The sequence below is a fragment of the Mus pahari genome, chromosome 21, assembly GCF_900095145.1.
Source record: "Mus pahari chromosome 21, PAHARI_EIJ_v1.1, whole genome shotgun sequence".
Lineage (NCBI taxonomy): Eukaryota > Metazoa > Chordata > Mammalia > Rodentia > Muridae > Mus > Mus pahari.
In genome coordinates this window covers 34,065,274-34,084,204 of record NC_034610.1, presented here as the reverse complement: position 1 = coordinate 34,084,204, position 18,931 = coordinate 34,065,274, and the positions used below count along the sequence as shown (strand labels likewise).

The window sequence follows — 18,931 nt, the reverse complement described above, 5'->3', positions numbered from 1 at the left end:
CATGTGCATATATATATATATACATGTGCATATATATATATGTATATGTATATATATATGTAATGTGTATATATATATACACATTACAGTCAACTATTTTTGAAGTGTACATTATATGTTGCCACTATATCATTTATGTCGTCTGTGTGTCCCTCTCTTTCACAGGCCTCTTTAATTGCTTGTTAAATGATACCTTTTGAGACGATGATGTAGTTTGAATAAGAATCATAATATGTAGTAGTATGATCGTAGCTGACATTTGGCAAGCTAGCAACTTTTAAGTTGTTGTTCATAGTAGGGTTGTTCACCATTGTCTAGTAGTGCACACCTGCTATCCCACTCCCTGTCACTCAGGCAAAACATCAGGCGGTTTGAAGCCAGTCTGGTCTACACGCTGAGGCTGCGTCTCAAACAAGCAAGAGAATGAACTGTTTTGTTTAGCTTTGCGCTTTCTAAAAAGTCATGTCACAAGACCCAGGCGATCTAACTTAATAGGGATTGGTGGAGTTGTAGTTCATAAAATACTGAAACTTCTCACTTAATCAGTTCCAAGTAGATGATAAAATAGGCCACATGTCCATCGTGTTGGAACTTGGTTGTTAGTCAATGTAGCCTGAGGAGTTCTTTGATGATCCGCAAATCACATAATAAAACGGCTATATAGTTTAATATTTTGATGTTCGTCAAATTAATACACTCTATACTTACAGCTTTGAATTAACATTTAAAATGTAAGTTATTGTTAATCTCCTATAATTTTAACAAATATGACAGATTTTCCACCTGTTTGTTTACTGAAATTTCTATTATCAACTTTTCATGTATCATTATTTTCCACTGTTATCACCAGGGCACAATTAATAAAGTCTAAACTTTATATGTATTGTTTAAACAACAAAATATGTTATTGGAAAGTACACTTAAATTTTAATTTTAAAAAGTTACTTGAAGGTTTTCAAAAGTTAATAAATTCTTATCATCAGTGTCATTTTATAAACTCATCAAGTGTGATATTTGGTGATTATTGAAAGTTTCTTTTACATGAAGAACTTCAATAATTTTCTGTTGCTATAATAAAATACCCAAGTTGTTAACAAAGAGTTTATGTATTAATAATTCACATTTTAAAGATCTACATGCATGATACCCTCATCTGCTTGTCTCTGGTCAGGGCTTTCTGGCTGCATTGCATCATGATGTATAGCGTCATCGTGGGAAAATGTGTCAGAGGGACAGGTCACATGACAGCAAGGCCAGAAGTGAGACAGAGTCAGAGGCCAGGCCTTCATGGTCAACTAGACTAGGGTGACTTGAGAACCATACATGTGTCTTCTGTGTCTGGTGCTGCAGTGGCATGCACCTCCCCTGAATCCTGCCCTTAATGGTGTGTCACTGTCAGCATTGCCATCCTGCAGAGTGAACTTCCGCACATGAGCCTTTGGATGACTCCCGCACAGACATCATAGCAGTCACCTTTTCTCCACATTATCTGTAACAGAAGCACAGACTGTTGAACAGAAGAAGGATGCGTTTAGGAACTACAGTTAGATGTGACCCTCACTAGCGTCAGCTATCATCAAAATTGTGTTACATAAAATTACTAGGGAAATAGTTTTGATTTATGAATCTAAATTTGTTTGCAGGAAGTTTGCAATAGTATAAGGATTGAGTAATATCTTTTTATATTACTAAAATATACCTTAGAAAGCTTTTTTTTTTGCATTTTCATTAATGACATTTAAAATATTGATAGCCATGATTTCAAAAGTGTAGTATACTAGGTGTGATTTTTAAATGTTTCTGGGATTTTAATATATCCTAATGGCAGTGTTGAACAGAATGTCTTAAGCTGTCAGTTATAGTTCCATCTTCAGTGTTTATTGAATAAACTTTACAAGTGAAGCACTAGAACATTCCACAGAGCATCAAAAGCCATCTTAGGGCAGGAGGTAAGATAGATCTGAAATAACTTGGAGACCTCTGTTTCATGACAACTCTGGGAGAGAACAACTTTCAATAGCTGTAAATCCAAAGTCCAGAAGACCTCTGTGGCTTAAGGGTCCTGATAAACCCACTGAGATTGCAAGTGTTGCTTGGTGCAAAAGGGTGGGATACAAGGATCAGAAGATCACAAAACTTAAACACAGGCTATGTTTATGCTGGGAGCATCCTGGTCTGGAGCAGGTTGAGGTGAGACACGGAGTAGGACTCTGCTGTGGCTTTAAAGACTGGTTGACTCCAGACATTCTAGCTCCCTGATGAAGTGGTGGGAGGTAGAAACCCGATATCTGGTATGACAGGTGCCCACCAAGCCTGTTTCTTAACTGCCCTCCTCTCCCAGCTCTGAGAAACTGTAGCATGAGCAGTAATTGGCCACAACCCAGGAGGAGACTCTGCAGAAGGAGCTGCTGCATTCAGAGCTGCATTCAGAGCTGCATTCAGAGCTGCATTCAGAGCTGCATTCAGAGCTGCATTCAGAGCTGCCTTTTTTAGGCCCAGCCCCAGCAAACACAGAATTCCTTGTATGGATTTTTCATCCTTTTAATCTGTTTCATTAATATGAATAGGCCCTAATTTTATATAGCCAGTGAGCCCACCAGGCTACTTCTGTGACCGACTTCCTTTCCTTCTCTGGTAATCCCCCTTGAGAGAACTGAAATGACTGCCTTGCTACTAATCATTGTGGAAGACCAGGCGCAGGCTGCAGGTCAGTGCTGCTAAATCTGCAGTGAGAGAATGCTGCTTAGCAAAATTTTCTGTGTGGGTTTTTAGTTTTGATTGTTTTGTTTTTGTTTTTGTTTTTTATTGAGAAATGATACATCCATGTTATTTTATTCAAATTGTTAAGGTCATTTACTCTTTCTACTGACTGTCCCTTTAAAACCCATATTTTTAAAAATGTATTCTTAGGAATAAAATTTTGGTTTCTAACTCTTCAAAAAAAAAAAACTATACTGAAATGCTAATAATTTCTAAAAACTCTTAACTTTCTTACTCTTCCTGAAGGTAAAAAGCTGCTAGCTTAGGTGGTTGTCACCTGTAGCCTAGCAGTAGGGATTAAATAATGTGGCCTTTGTTCTGTCTAGTCAGGAACTGCAAGGCTCTAACTTTCAGCCTGCTAGTCAGAAGTCCCAGGAAGAAAAGGGGACACTTTGAAAAGTGATTGTAGTGTTTATTTCTAAGTTGGAAAATTTTTCCTATGAAAGCTATCTAAAAAAAGAAGGGGAAAAGCAAAAATATCCTAAGTAGGGCAGGGGGAAATTTTTCCTCTCATTCTTCTCTTTGAAGCAAAAACTATTGAATCAGGAGAAGCAAATAATGCTCACAGCAGGAAAAACTTTTATATAAGCAAATATGCATAAACTCTCATGTAAATTCATATATATATTCATGTATTTCCATTCAAACCAGTTGGGTCCAGCTTGCATGCATTCTCATAATTACATACTTACACACATATGCATGCATTCTCACAATTACATACTTACACGTACACTTGGAGCAAAAGACCAAACACCAGTGCAGAAAGAACTCACTCATTCTGGATGAAATATGAGCTCCAATCTTTATTGCATACAGAAAGAAAAAGCTTCTACCGTTTTAATGCTAACTGTATTAAACCTGAGTTTTTAAGAAGAAAGTTTTTTTTTTCCTTTAATAAGACTAAGCCTGCCTTGTTATTAAGAAAGGACCTGTTCTGTCCATGGCAAGGAGAAGCCTGCCCGCTCCTTCTGCTCTCTGCAGCTTCTCTTTGTTCCTTTTCCCTCTGTACTTTGCTCTCTTAGTTTTTTAAGTTACCTATGCTTTCTAAGTTATTCCACTCTGCATTCTTCTTCTAAACTTGTTCTCTCCTCCTGCTCTGATGCCACAATAATGCTCTTACTCTCAATGCCTTTTCTCCCAAGGCTATGCCTATACTTCTACATTCTTCTTGAGTTCAGTTCTGTCTAAAAAGTGTACTGTTTAAAAACTTCTCCTCAGCTCCATTCTGTCTCTTCTCTTTGTCCTCAGAACTTATACATCTTTCAGAATACATGATCACATGTTAAAAAGTTCATCACAAGTTCACATATAAAGTCAAATCATAGATTGAAATAGAAGTTTACAACAAAGAATTCTTACATACATATCCATTAGGAGTAAATATCTGACTAAACATTCACCTGTCACAGCTCCATAGGTTCATTGAAAGTTAGAAACCATAACTAATTTTTTAGTGAAGTTTTCTATAGATAAACCCATATCTTCTGTCCTAACACTTACAATAAATCGTTAGTATGACCTTTGGTTAATGGCTTTACAACCTGTTGGAATGTGCTCTGAGTAGTAGAAAGTCTGGTTACCATCTACAAGCAGTTAACTGGTGATACTTGGGAGACTGGCAGAGTTCTCATTGCAGTTTTGACTATCAGAAAAGGAACTAATTGCAGTCCCACTATAAAAGAGCTTAGTAAATACTAATATAATTTTAGGAATTCTTATAGGATTATCATTAAGAATTAAATCGTCTGTTTGTCTATATAGCATCACTACCAGACAGTAGTACATCTTCATAGATCTGCAGAGATCTGCTCCAAAGGGTGGGCTAATATCTAATGATCGTCATACATGTTTACTAATAACAGGAAGATCACATTAATAGCAGGAATCTTTCCTAAAATGATTTGTTCCTGGGCCTTGGAGCTTCGTTGTAGATAATAATCTAAAGCAACATCATTTCAGGAAGATCACCTGGTAGTTATTACCTTGTCCTGTGATAGCTGCTGACGTGTTTGGGGAAAAAAACAACCAGAAGTTTCCATTTGGATTCTACAGCAAACTGAAAAGATAACATTGGGAGACAGAGCCAGAAAGTTAAGGCTTGATGCAAAGGTTCTGGACAATCTTAATAAGACTGAGAACATGACTAAACAGACAGGTAGAAGTTACTGGGGTAGGGGGGGATTAATCACTGCAATTAGGTCACAACCGTCCCATGTAAAGTTGAGTTCTATTAGCACTGAAACCAAAGTGGAACCATCAGACTAGTTAATGGAGAGGAGAATCTGAATTCAGAATAACAAAACTTGTTTGGTGACAGAAAAACAAGAAACAGCCCCGAGGCAACTCATGGCCTCCCAGCTCCTGCGGTGGTAAATAGAAAGCATGGGACCAGGTCTTGTGTTTGCTCCTTAAGATAACCTGAGGATCCTAATGTCAATAGAATCTTTGTAAATGATATAATTTCTTAGGAGACAAAGCAGAAAGCATTTAGTAATGCAGTTTCCAGAGAAAAAAAGCCAAAACTTGAGATGGGATCAAAAACAAGAATCTAGTGGAGAAAAATTAATGAGTATAATCTTAAAATTGCTACATCAGGCTTGGCAGATAAGAGCAATTCCCAGGACCCACACAGCATCTCACAGCTATCTGTAACTCCAGTTCCAGGAGTACCTGAAGGCAATACACTAATACACACAAAGTTAAAATTAAAAAATTGAAATTAAGTAGCTGCATCCTTACAGACAAGCTTTGGTAGAGAAATATGCATGGCACTGACGTCAGCCAGATACCAGGCCCACATTCTGAAGCCAGATTTCTTCGATGAATGCTGTTTGTGATCAAGAAAGTGGGGGCTACCTTTATCATCGTTTTTGTGGTGTTCATGTGAACAGACTGGGAAGCAGAAGTGGCTCCAATTCAAGCACTTCTAGATGCACTTTGCACATGTGACAACTGAAAAGATCTTCACGGTTTTAGTTTTATCTGATGATGAATTGTGATGCCAAGGATGTAAGAGCTCCATGAGAACAGCCGGTGCCTGCACCAGAGGGCACATAGAGTTTCTTCAGTAGCTGCCCTCCTCACTTCTGAAAACTATTTATTTATTTGCATTTTACATTTAAGCAAAGGGGAAATTTTATTAACATAATTTTTTCTTTCTTTTCACCTGGAAGGACATTAAAGGCTTCATTTGGTGTAACAACAAAAAGTGCAGTATTTTACAAACTAAGGCAATCCCACATTTTAAATCATTTCAGATGTAAAAGACAATTCCTTCAGCAGATCTCGGAGTTCAAGTGTAACCAGCATTGACAAAGAGTCCCGGGAAGCCATCTCTGCTCTTCATTTCTGTGAGACTTTCTCTCGGAAGACCGACTCTTCCCCGTCCCCATGTCTGTGGGTCGGAACTACAGTGGGAACTGCATTTGTCATCACGCTGAATCTCCCCCCGGGGCCTGAGCAGAGACTCCTTCAGCCAGTGATTGTGTCTCCAAGCGGTATGTATGACCTGACGCAGTGTGCAGATGTGGGTCCCGCCCACGTGAGACATCCTCTGGCTTGATGAGAAGCTCCAGCTTTTCATTTACTGAGCTAAGCACTGAAAAGATTAGTGATATTAGTGAAAGTGTTAATGGTTTAAGAAGTAAATATTCTAGGGCCATGGGGAAGGCTCAGATAGTAAAATCATTTGCCACTCAAGCCTGCTCATTTGTGTTCAGTCCCCAGAACTCAAATCAATAGCTTAGAGCAGGGGTTCATGTCTATAACAGTAGCACTTGTGTGACAGGACTGCCAGCAAAGAGAAGAGGATGCCCTGCCTCAGAGAGAAGGGGCAAGAGCGACCCAGTTTGCAGAGTGGCCCCCTCATTTCCACAGATACTGTGTGCACAAATTATGTTATTTTAAAAATTAAAATAAATTCTCTAGTTCTACATTTAAAGGAAACAACATATTATTCATTTAATAATCTGCAGGTCAGATGTGTATGTGTGTGCAAAGTTCATTACTTAATTGTAAATTATTAACATTTGACATTTATGTTTGGAACATATAATAGTGGCATGTTTTTCAGACCGCTGACTACAAGGCTTGGGTTTTGGATTTTATCAGTGGCCTGTATCAGTGCAGTGTTGAGTCAACAGATGTGTGTGGATTTAGTGTCAGAGTTGGACTAAGCATGTTTACTCTGAACTGTAAAATGGAAGTATATACTAAACTTGTACATTCTAGGTACTCTATTGCGGTTGAAAGGTGCAATCTTGAGGATGGCATTTCTGGATGCCACGGGCTGCTTAATGCCTCCTGCATACGAACCCTGGAAAGAACACAACGTTCCTGAAGAAAAAGACGAAAAGGAGAAATTGAAAAAGCGGCGACCTGTCTCAGTATCCCCCTCCTCTTCTCAGGAAATTAGTGAAAACCAGTACGCAGTGATATGCTCTGAAAAGCAAGCAAAGGTCATCTCACTGCCAACCCAGAACTGTGCGTACAAGCAGAACATCACCGAGACGTCCTTCGTGCTCCGCGGAGACATTGTCGCACTGAGTAACAGTGTCTGCCTCGCCTGCTTCTGTGCCAATGGCCATATCATGACTTTCAGGTAAGAATGAGGCCCTTCCGTAATACATACAATATTCCTGCTTAGGTCACATTGTAAAATTCAACTTGAAAAAGTACCATATTGCTTATACACTGAGAATTTGTTTAATAGTAAACAAGGATATGAAAAATACAGATTATATTTTCCCTCTCTAGCTATATAAAGTAAACAATTTACCGGTGATTTTTCTTTTTATCTGTCAGTAATTTTCTAGGCTAGCATTCAGGGTAGTGGGTTCTGAGTGTCCTGTCTTCATATGTAGTGTCATTGTACATTGTACCTGTCCTGTAGCATATTGCCAACAAATGATGTCTTTTCCCTCAAGTTTGCCAAGTTTGAGACCACTCCTGGATGTCTACTACCTGCCCCTTACCAACATGCGGATAGCCAGGACATTCTGCTTCGCCAACAATGGACAAGCCTTATACCTTGTTTCGCCTACGGAAATCCAGAGACTCACCTACAGTCAGGAGACATGTGAAAATCTTCAGGTGAGCAACAAACAGTAAAATTTCTGAAGACTGTACATAGCCAGTGTGGGGGAACGCAGAATCTTGTTGCTTTGTGTCTGTTTTATCACATTCTTACCCTACGCTGGGTGTCATGGGGCAGCCTTCCTGTACGTGGATAACACACTTGGGGCTGCCTTTCCCTTCCTCTGCCTGCCCCTTAATTAGTCCTCACTGCACCCAACACAGTTTTCCTACAGGGAGAGAATATTCTTTCTACTAGAAAGTGACCTGGTTGTTCAGGCAAATCAGTTCTTTTTGAATTAGATTGAACTGTTTTCTTGAATATATAGTCACTTGGCATGGCACTGCAGTCCCAGGACTTAGAAAAAGATCTATGTCCCAGGCTAGCCTAGGATATAAACCAAGACAGTCTCTGGTACAAAAGTGACATCGCCTCACTCTCTAAGCAGGCATACTGTCTTGTCCCTAATGCAAACAAATAGTGGGAGGAAGAAACAGCAAACTTGTCTCAGTGAGTCTGGTCTTGGAAACCGACTCTTAGAGTAGGTCACCGCGTCCCTCATGTGACTGCTTGGAATATGCTCCCTACCTGTTGGTGAATCTCAAGGGACTCAATGGTCACCACAGTTACAGCATCTGCAGTGCTGACCTTGTTAATTAGATTTCTGTTTCCCTGAAGCATTAACAGTATAATGTGTTTTGATTTGAAAGGAGATGCTCGGTGAACTCTTCACGCCTGTAGAAACACCAGAAGCACCAAACAGAGGGTTCTTCAAAGGCTTATTTGGAGGCGGTGCACAATCTCTCGATAGAGAAGAACTATGTAAGTTGGCTGATATTCCTGTAAGACAAAAATGTTCAATCCATGTAAAAATTTTGTTGCATGTATAAACTATGCTTTTTCATATTCATTGTAACAAAAGGCATAAAATTACTTTGCATTCTGTCCTCAATCAGGAAAATAATTTTTTCAGGTAATCAAAATCAGCATAACTTTGAATGGCCCCAGAGAAAAAGCAGCTGAAGAGGGAGGAAGCTGGCTTTATTCATGCAGGGTATTTTTCCAGTACTAGGAATTGAACCTTTGGCTTTACACATGTTGAACAAGCCCTCCCCGGCTCTATGCTGTATGTAACCTAGCAAGATTCTCGGTGGCTTACAGCTCCAACCCTCAGTTACTGACTGTGGTCTGGAGCCGGGCGAGGGAGAACAGCACGCTTCCAATTTCTTGCCTCATAGCAGCCGAGTCAGGAGTAACCAAAGCCCCACTGTCCTGGTAAGGGCGGAACAGTCTGTAGCAGCTACTTTTTTTTTTTTTTTTTTTTTGTTTTATTTATTTTTTTTTTTTTGCAAGTACTGGATAAATCAGTATACAAGATCTTAAAATTCCAGTCTTTATCAATTATTATTTGTATTAACCCTTTGTCACTGCTATTATACCACAAATCTACTGACCTAAAACAACCTGGCTCACTAAGACCCGACTTCAGTTCTGTGTGTAAGAAATAAGCACGGTTTATCCTGGTGGCCCCAGCACGCTAGTCCCCATGGAGGCTCTGTTCTGCTTCTGGAGGTGATCCCTGGTGCTTAGGACCTGGTCTCTGTCCCCGTGCGAGGCAGCGTCACAGCTGTGTCTTTCTGGATCTGGATCTCTCCCTGCCTACCAAAGCTCTTTGCTCCTGAGGAGTCCTCTGATTTGGTTGGGCTCACCTAGATGATGCAAGGTCACCACTCCAGGTCCAGGTCTTTAGTGTAACCACTTGTAAAGCTCCTTTCCTGTCACAGGGCGCCAGATCCCTGCCTTCCAGAAATTGAAATGTAGCCATCTTGAGGAAGGGTACATCTTGAGGTAGAAAACTGCCTAGCAACAGTTATTTATTTTTAGAGAGAAGAGAGGAGAGAGAGAGAGACAGAGAGAGACAGAGACAGAGAGACAGAGACAGAGACACAGAAAGAGAGAGTGTATGTGTTTTAGTAGAAAGGGCCTTGCCTACCACAGACAGGTCTTGATTGGATGAAGAGATAGATGAATGGGTGGGCGGATGGATGGCCGTGAAGTAAATGTTAACAGAAATTCAAAACCTCCATTGACAATAGTAAACTGTATAACACTTTGTTGAGAGAAATAAAGAAGATTCCAGTGGATCCAAACACTGAGTTCAAGGACTGCATGAGTTCTCCAAAAACCCGGTGTGCCTATGCTGTGTGGAAGGCACTTCCTGGGGAGAAGGAACACACCTGTCTGTTCATCCCAGAAAGGAGACCCACCACAGACCAAGGTCATGATCATACCAACGTCCAACTTGGTTAATCAATGAGTTCTTCTCGGGTGTTACTAGTAACTAGGCATATCAGTGAGAGGTGTGTAGATCAGAGTGGGAAAAGTAAGATTGTCTCTATTTTCACATATCAGAGTGTTGATTATAGAAAATCCTCAGAAAACCAGACAAAAATAAATAAAGCTGATAAGCAAGTTAGCAAGGTGAAAGGAACCAAGCTCGGTCTTTGAGGGTCGCCTATATTTCTCTACACTAACAATGAATAATCCAAACATGAAATTCAGGAAACAGTTCTCAGTCTGTGTCTGAGAGAAGTATGATGGGGTCTCCTACAGATATATGGGGTGCTCAGGGGAGCACTGGTGTTGTTAGCTCTTCTCTGAGGTCTCCACTGCAAAATAAACCACTTAGAAATAACTTCACAAAAAAAGCAAAAGATATTCTCACTAAAACTTGAGAGTGTTATTTAAAGAAATTAACAGGTATACAGAACACCTTCTCATGTTCTTGGGTTTAAGGACTTTTTTTTTTTTATCCTGCTGAAATATCAGCCCTGCTCCGCAAACCAATCTGAACAATCTCCGTTTGACTCTGGATGTTTGCATAATATTATAAACAGTTACTAAAATTTACAGGAAAATAAGGAAGTAAAGTTAACCCTTCCACATACAGAAAAATCTCATGTTCCCATAGCTAATGTTATTTTTTTAATGAATACTGTAGATTGGAATCAAGAAGGTAGGTGGCTTCCACATGCCATCACAATAGTTCATAAATACAATAAAGGACATAATAAATTAAATGATTATGCATAAATGAAAGGCTTTTAAAATAATGCCTATATATGTAGTACATATTCTATAGTTTCTCTACTACACAACACCATGGAATAATTCTTACAGCTTTCCAACAATGTCTAGATGCCCATAAGTGAAACTCTAGCCCACTACTCCCTCCTCTCTATGACTCTCGGAAGTCTTAAAGGAGAAGCAAAGGCCAGGGACATACATTTCCCATCACAAGAGTTACTATAAAGCTGTAGTCTGTAGACAGTGGGAAATTGGCGTGGACACAGCAATAGAAGACAATCGAAAGTCCAAAGGTTAGCCAGTAGCGTTTTAGTCGATGACTTTCCTCAAGGGTGCTGAGAAAGTCAACAAATTATGTTGACACAGCTTCTAGGTGTTAACCAACAACATGAAAATTAAGTGAAAATAATGAAGGACATGAAAAAGCTAAAGCACACAGCTCTTCAAAAGAAATAAGATAAATGACTCTTCCCTGTCTGGTCAGAGGTCACCAGAGTCACTTACATCACAAACCACCAGAGAGTAAATGAAGTAAATTATAGTTCATCTATGTGGAAACGCTACGTTTCAAAAAATAAAAAGCAAGAGAATATGATAATTCAAATAATAGGGCAAATTACATATGTACCATATGTGATACCTGGAAAAGTCTACATCCAGCATATGCAGAGAACTCATAATTCCATATGAAAAGAATAAATAGCCCAATTTTGAATGAATAGAAGGATTAGATTTCTTATTAAATATTCTTACCTGTAATCATCAGATGTCCAAAATCAATATCATTCAGGAAATAATATGTACCCAAAGCCATCGTGTTCACCAGGATAGCTGACATCAGAAGGACACACGAGCTTTGGAGGAATGTAGAGAAACTGCAGCTCAACAAGATTGAGTTTCCAAGTGCCCCAGACTATGTCACGGCTGATCTATTCCCAGGCATTTACACCCAGGGGAACTGAAAACGGGTGTTTAAACAAACACTTTCACAAATGTTCAAGGGAGCATTATTTATAATAAGCCAAAAAAGCAGGAACAACCCAAGACCGTTGGCGAGAGGAGAAGCAAAATATGGTGTGCACTTAAAATGATACACTGTTCAGCCAGAAGGAGTAGCCCTGATGCATGCTGCCGCCGCGCAGGTAAACCAGGAGAGTGTCTCCAGTGAGGGAAGTCAGCCATGAGAGGCCACAGGCTGTGCGGGTCACTTTATATGGAATATTTATGAGGGGCAGACATTTGGAGCTAGAAGAGAGCAAGACCACGTAAAAGGAGAGTAGACAGTGAAGGTGACAGGCCATGGGCTTCTTGCAGGCCATGAAGGCGTACTGGGATTGCCAGAGTGTGAGGGAGGTTCTGACTTCCAGTTCAGGGAAAGAAATGGAAGTACAAGGCCATATAACTGGGCTCTAGCCGCAGGATCTGAGACGTGCTGTGAGCTGGGTACTAGATAATCAGGGTCTTGGTACTGAAAGGTAGGGGCAAATAAGCCAGATTGACAAAGAAGGATGAGTTTGTGTGTTTGAAAAGTGAAGACATTAATGGAGACAAAAGAAAGCATGTGTCTACAGGTCTGGGCTACCAAAGTGGAAGCAGTATCTTCATAAAGTAAGTGTGAATCAGCACTAAATGGAGTCTGAAAAGTGCAAATGTAACTATTATATTAGCAGCCCAGAAGGCAGTTTTAGTTATGAGACCTACAGCAGCATACCTGAGTCTCCCAACAGTTGCTAGCTAGCCCTGCTTCCCCAAACTTCTGCGGTGTGATCTGGGAGGAAGTGGGATGTTTAGAGCGGTGCACTATAATTTTGCATATTTGGAAAAGCATGTAGAAAGAATTTAAAACCACACAATAAAGGTGTGTTATAAAGTTAAACATTAGTATTGTGTGTGATTGTATTCCCAAAAATTGTATTCTAATGTTGCTACATGATAGGAATTTTATTCATTTTCCTCCGATTCACTGAAACCTTCCAGTTGGAGAGTCGTCCTCGGGAAAGGCCTCAAGGAGCCTCGCACAGCACATCCCGGGCCCTGGTGGGATCGAAGGTGTGAAAGGAGCCGCGTCGGGAGTGGTGGGTGAACTTGCCCGAGCCAGGCTGGCCCTCGACGAAAGAGGCCAGAAGCTTAGTGACTTAGAAGAGAGGACGGCAGCTATGATGTCCAGCGCAGACTCGTTTTCCAAACATGCTCATGAGGTACGCAGCCACTTGGTCACCCAAAGGACTAGAGAAAGCAAGTAGGAAAGGACCACATTTGTGTATATTCAGTTATTTCTACAAGCATGTAGTTTGTATAATTTCAAGTTCCAATTTTTACCACGAGAGGGAACCGTACAGGAATCTGGCACTAGTTCCTGGCCTCTCCTGAACTCTGTGCGCTTTGAAGGAACACACCTTTGGGACCCTTAGGACCTTTGTCAGCAATGTAGAAGCTTTGGAGCTGTTCGGCAGTGACCCCAGAAAGAGTCTCGTGTCTGTAGACTAATGCCTGAGGAGAAGTAGTGGGAAAACTTTCGTAGTGACTTCATGGACCTCAGAGACAGATGCCGTAAGCGAAAGGATCCCTCAATGACGTCCACACAGCTGTATTTTACTGACTGTTATGGGTCTTTATTAAAAATTAATCTCCAAGTAGAGGTGGCTCTGCAGGTAAGAGCAATGACTGCTCTTTCAGAGGACGGCATTTACTTACCAGCATCCACACGGCAGCTCAGAGCTATCTGTAGCTCCAGTTACAGGAAATCGATGCCTTTCTCTGGCCTTGGAACATACAGAAATTCAGACCAAGAAAAAAAAAAATCTCATGTATATAAAATAAAAATAAATCTTTAAAAACGTTTCTTATGAGCTTTAAAGCCTTTCTGTGACCCCACATTATTATTTTGCACATGAGTGACTCCTTCATGCTTTGGACTTTGGCTTCTCACTTTTGCTTCCTGGACTGGTCATTGAGGATATCTTAAGTTCTTGCTCAGATGAACAGCATCAAAGTCATTTTTATCTTTGACCTTCTTCCAGTCTCTATAATTTGAGCATTCCTTTAGTTTTTCAACCAGTGGCCATCTCCTCTTTGGTTGTGTTATATGAAGGAGATCATTTGCCATGGAAGATACTTGTCTAGAGCATCCATGGGAGTCAAGGTGCCACAAGTTGCCCCAGTGTAAGCGTTCGCCCTCAGTGTCAGGCAGGGTTTGTGTTGCCACAGCCATGCACAGCACAAGCACTCTGCCACCTCCTCAGTGTCTGCACATTCCAAGGACAAGACCTGGTTGCTTGTCCCTTCTACAGACTCAGGCTTTGACACCAGAGAGTCTAATGAGGATGGGGCAGTAAGGTGTGTTCATGGACTCTGGAATTCAGATTGCCAGCCCCAAGTCCAGATTCACCATTCTGTCAACCTTTTGTAAAACCTAGAAGCTTTGGGGGTGGGGGTGGGGGATTATTATAAAATGAAGAGGAAATAATGCAGACCCCAAGATTTGTACAGAGCAGTTGAAGTGGAGTGAGGAGCATTTGGTGTCTGGTTTACAGCAGGGGGTTAGTAAACCTGAGATGCAGTGGGTTTTCTGGCCTTTCTTTCTCTAGCTCTTTAAAACATTACATTTAGTTCTAATTTAAAACATGGCAAATGCCTTATTCTTAAGTTATTTGCTAAGGCACTAAACTTTGTCACATATGAAATAGAAATTACAGAATGTATCAGAAACTTGAGCACATTCTCATAATTTTTTAATGAATATAGCCATTTTTATCTAAATAGAACAATTCATGCTACTTTAAATAAATTGAAGTAAGCAAGGTGTAATATTAATTCAGAATGCTCCAGAATGGCATGCTTTATAGACACCAGGTATAAATAGTTTTTGGAATTTTGAAAACAGTTTTCTTGATGGTTTTGGGTTTTGCCTCTTTTAGATGATGCTGAAATACAAAGATAAGAAGTGGTACCAGTTCTGACAAGTAGAACTCAGTAAGTCCAGCTTCAACCTGAAGGAAAAAGAAGTTTCCTTGTTGGTGTCACTCATGTATTTGGGGAAGACAACGTAAAGGGGATGCACTTTGCTGAAAACTTCCTTCCCAGCACAATCATGCACTGTTTTACCTCAGTCACACGGCTTTAACTGAGAAGACTCCCCATGCCTGCAAATCGGAGCATGTGGTGTGTGCTGGGTGTGCATCGACAAACGGAGAACTAAGTGGGGTCACGCTGACAGATGAACATCCAGAGGATGTTGACAAGTCCTGGAGGGCTAGTCCGTGGATCATTCCTGTATTAAACTTTCATATGCCAAAAGACTTTGTGCCGTTGTATCTGCCATCAGTGTTTGATCCGATGTGGGGAGAGGCAATAAACCAGAAGTTGTAAGTCCGCAAAGGTCACTTTATGTCTGGACTGCCTTGTGAGCAGCTGTCTGCACTCACCGTTTTTCAAACAGACTGCTCATCAGTGTCATTAGTGAGAAAGCAGCAAGCTGTCCCTTCTCGTTAGACTCTACCGAATGGTGGGCTTTCGGTAACCAGAGCACACACACAGCTTGTGTGCATGCGGGATCCTCTCTACTCTCGTCATTACATACTGTGTTCAGTTCCTATGTTCTCAAAAGCAAAACAAGGTGATGTGTCACTTTTCATGGAAAAGTGTGGCACATGACTGAGTCACCCATCTTCGGGGAGTTTCCATGTAGTAGCCATGCACAGTGGAAGAATGAGAGAAACTGCATTGTGGTGAGGAGAATCCGTTCCTGTCCTTTGTCCTGTTCACATCAGTTCAGCTAAAAGTAGACCTGACCAACACAGATACTGGTTAAATTTGTAGAAAAGTTGAAATTGGCTAAGTTTTTAATTTTGCTTGAATTTTTATAAAATGTTTAACCAAATGTACCCTTGCATTATTTAATTAAAATTGCTAAAACAGCAGTGTTTTATCATTTCAGTACAGTGCTCAGCTCCCTTTTAAAACTGCCCTCCATTCGCTCACAGTTCCGGTACACTCAGGTGATAAGCCAGTTTAACCTTAGTGCACACACTGCTGCCGCATGGAGAACTGCAAGTGTCTCTTGTCCAATTACCCAAGAGTCTAATCTGATGAGGTACAAAATATCTCCCATAGAATACATCACACGCCTGTACATATCCCTTTGAAATACTAAAAGCAAAAAGGAAAGGATGTTGATGTCAGTCAGTTCTGAAGTTTTTTTCTGTAACCAAGAGTGGTATGCATTGGAGGGCAGCAGACACCCACCGAGTGCTTGGTTCTTGCAGTAGCATGGCAGCCTAGGGAGGAAGCAGCCTACACTGCGGTCAGGGGCTGTGATTGCTAAAGCCACAAAGGAAGAAGGGAAGGAAGGGAAGTGGGAGTGGGAACTTTACATACTGTCTCCTATGGAAGTCTGTACTGCGTCACTGTCCTTAGTGTAGGCAGGGCACCGATTGCTGGGACCGCACTTTTTCCTGGTCTGTTTGAGGAGTTAAGTTCCTGTAGGTCATCCTCACTTCTCAGCCTGTCGCTTGCCTGTGTCTCTTTCATAAATAATTCTTTTGTTTACATTTTATAATGTGCACTACTGGATATAAAAGTTTACATCAAAGTTTACTTAATAGCATCAGGTAAGGATTAAATATATGTGATAAAGAGAACTGATCAAGATAAAAATGTTTTTAAACTATAATCATTTTTTAAAATTTCTGAATCTGTAGAAAGTGAAAAAAACATTCATTTCATGTCTGTTCTCTGAACATTCAGCAATTTACAAATTGTTTAATTTGCATTATATATTGTCCATTAAACCCACGTTCCATGGTACCTCACTGGAAGAATTGGGTCCTTTCTTAAAGGTATAGTTTTGTGAATATTGATAGTCGAGAGTTTTAAAAAGTTGAAAAGTACTAAATACCTAACACACTGCTTGACTCTGTGGAACCTCAGCTGTTTAATTTGTTGGGTTATTTGCATATCAGATTCTTTTCTACCATCATTTTAACCACTGTAAATAGATGAATCAAAGTTGTGATTATTTACTAATAGAGAAGTAGAGAAATTTACCGGAGTTGGATTTTATAAGAACATTTTAATTCATTTTAAATTATTTGTTTTTTATTTTAATTAACCTATATATTGTGGACAACAGTCTAAGAGACCAGTCCGAGAAAGGACAAAGTATTTTTAAGTAGAGAAAATGAGCTTCCCAGAACTGCACTTGATTATGTAAATAAGAGAGTTCACAGTGATAACTGGCCCGGGATGGACTGTAGTCTGCAAAGGTCTGCCTCCTCCCAGCCCACTCCTGTCTTTTTGATGCAAAAAGCAGTAGTCACCAGCAAGCCAAAGTTTCAGGAACTTTAACAATAACAACAAAAGGTCAAAAAATAAAATATCAAAAAAATGAAAGAATGTGTGTGTGTGTGTGTGTGTGTGTGTGTGTGTGTGTGTGTGTTCTCTGTAAACTCATTTGTCTTTGATTCTGAAATTCAAGTATTCTTCAATTAACTTTATTAATGGGAAGAAATTTCTCTATGTACCACATAACAAACTAGTTTCATTTTGCAAACTAAAATCAGTCCCTGTTTGCTTAGAATGTTGTTATTTGAAGTATCTCATTTTGTCAAAATCTTTATGTGTTTGAACATGGCGTCGCCTTAGCACCCGCTCACATTACGGCCACACCACTTCCAAAAACCAGTTACAGATTTGACAAAACCTTTCCCTGATTTGAGATTTTCACAGGAAAATACTGCTATGTACATCTGCATATCATTGTAAGTATGCTGCAGTTTTATCCAGAATGCTTCCTCAAGACCTCATTTAGAACTTCTTGTGGGTTCTTCTGCCATTAGTTCAGGTAGACATTGGTGGCAGGCAGCGAGACAGGTCTGAAAGAGCACACATGTTTAGAGTGTGGGAGATGCCGTGAGACGGGTGGGGAGCAGGAGGGTTTGTTCCAAGTTTTACCCTAAGTTCTGTATTCAAATCTTTGCTCAAGGCATTTCGCATGTGACATTAGTAACGCTATCTCCAAAGGTGTTTGTTTGTTTGTTTGTTTTTGTATCTGTTTTTTTGTGGCAAAGATTTATTTTAACTTGGGGGATTTTGTTTGTTTATATGTTTCTGCAAAATAAAGAGCACTGAACTTTAAACTTGAATTTTTCTGCACTTTCTTAGGTCATGACTTTTTATTGTCCTTTATTGAATCTGCACTTTTTCGGTTTAAATCAAGTGATACGTGTGTATGAGACATACCAAAATTGCGAATATGCTGCTAGCGTCACCTAAAACCAATCAGTTCTAAAACCTTTAATAGGGCTTTATCTAGCTTTTAAAGATTAAAAACAAATGAAATTATTTGCCGTGTGTTTCAGTGGTCTTGATCTTTGTGGCAACACTTTCAGAGTTGCTTTTACAATCACATAAAACATGTTATGTTTATATGCTGCTAGAAAGTATACTTTTAATTTTAGATGAAATTTTATAAATGTACTCTTTAATTTTAAAAATGGTGAACTTGTTAAGTCAAAGTACTTAAAAAGTATGTATATTATCCATACAAAAAGTTATGTTTTACCCTTATACTAAGAAATACTGGTATCTCATTTGAGATACATTTAAGTTTTAAAAGGTCATGCATTATTGAAAGGCCTTCACAACTGACAAAACACAATTATGTAGTTTAAAAAAGAAAATCAAACCTCTGCCAAATATTTTCCAATATTGATCTTTTTGAGGGGAAATGTCCACAACCATAATTTCTAGAACTTTTCTGGAGCTTCAGCTTGCTTTTGGATGCCTATTTTAGTTACTGTTTTAAAATACATATATATATACATATATTGAAAATGGTTTTCCAGATATTTTCTTCTACCTTTTTTAAAAATAAATTTCCAAAAATAGAAACAGAGTTTATGTATTTTTGTCAATGGAGGTTTTTTTTTTTTATTTTATTTTATAGTTTATAGAATTTGTTCCTTATCCGTTTGATACTTAATACTCCTAGGCCTTTTTATTCTGTAC

The 18,931-nt window shown here is 39.6% G+C and overlaps 1 protein-coding gene across 3 annotated transcripts in view; it reads left to right on the top strand.

Moving 5' to 3' along the window:
- Positions 1 to 18,060, top strand: part of Stxbp5 (syntaxin binding protein 5) — a 140,978-nt gene extending 122,918 nt beyond the window's left edge. For all 3 annotated transcript variants that reach the window (XM_021221148.2, XM_021221150.2, XM_021221149.2), the window contains 6 exons: positions 6,021 to 6,260; positions 6,994 to 7,363; positions 7,689 to 7,854; positions 8,548 to 8,659; positions 12,902 to 13,122; positions 14,842 to 18,060. In XM_021221148.2, the coding sequence (XP_021076807.1) occupies positions 6,021 to 6,260; positions 6,994 to 7,363; positions 7,689 to 7,854; positions 8,548 to 8,659; positions 12,902 to 13,122; positions 14,842 to 14,883 (1,151 nt within the window). In that variant the 3' untranslated portion in view covers positions 14,884 to 18,060. The remainder of the gene's footprint in view (positions 1 to 6,020; positions 6,261 to 6,993; positions 7,364 to 7,688; positions 7,855 to 8,547; positions 8,660 to 12,901; positions 13,123 to 14,841) is intronic.
- The last annotated feature ends 871 nt before the right edge of the window (positions 18,061 to 18,931 follow it).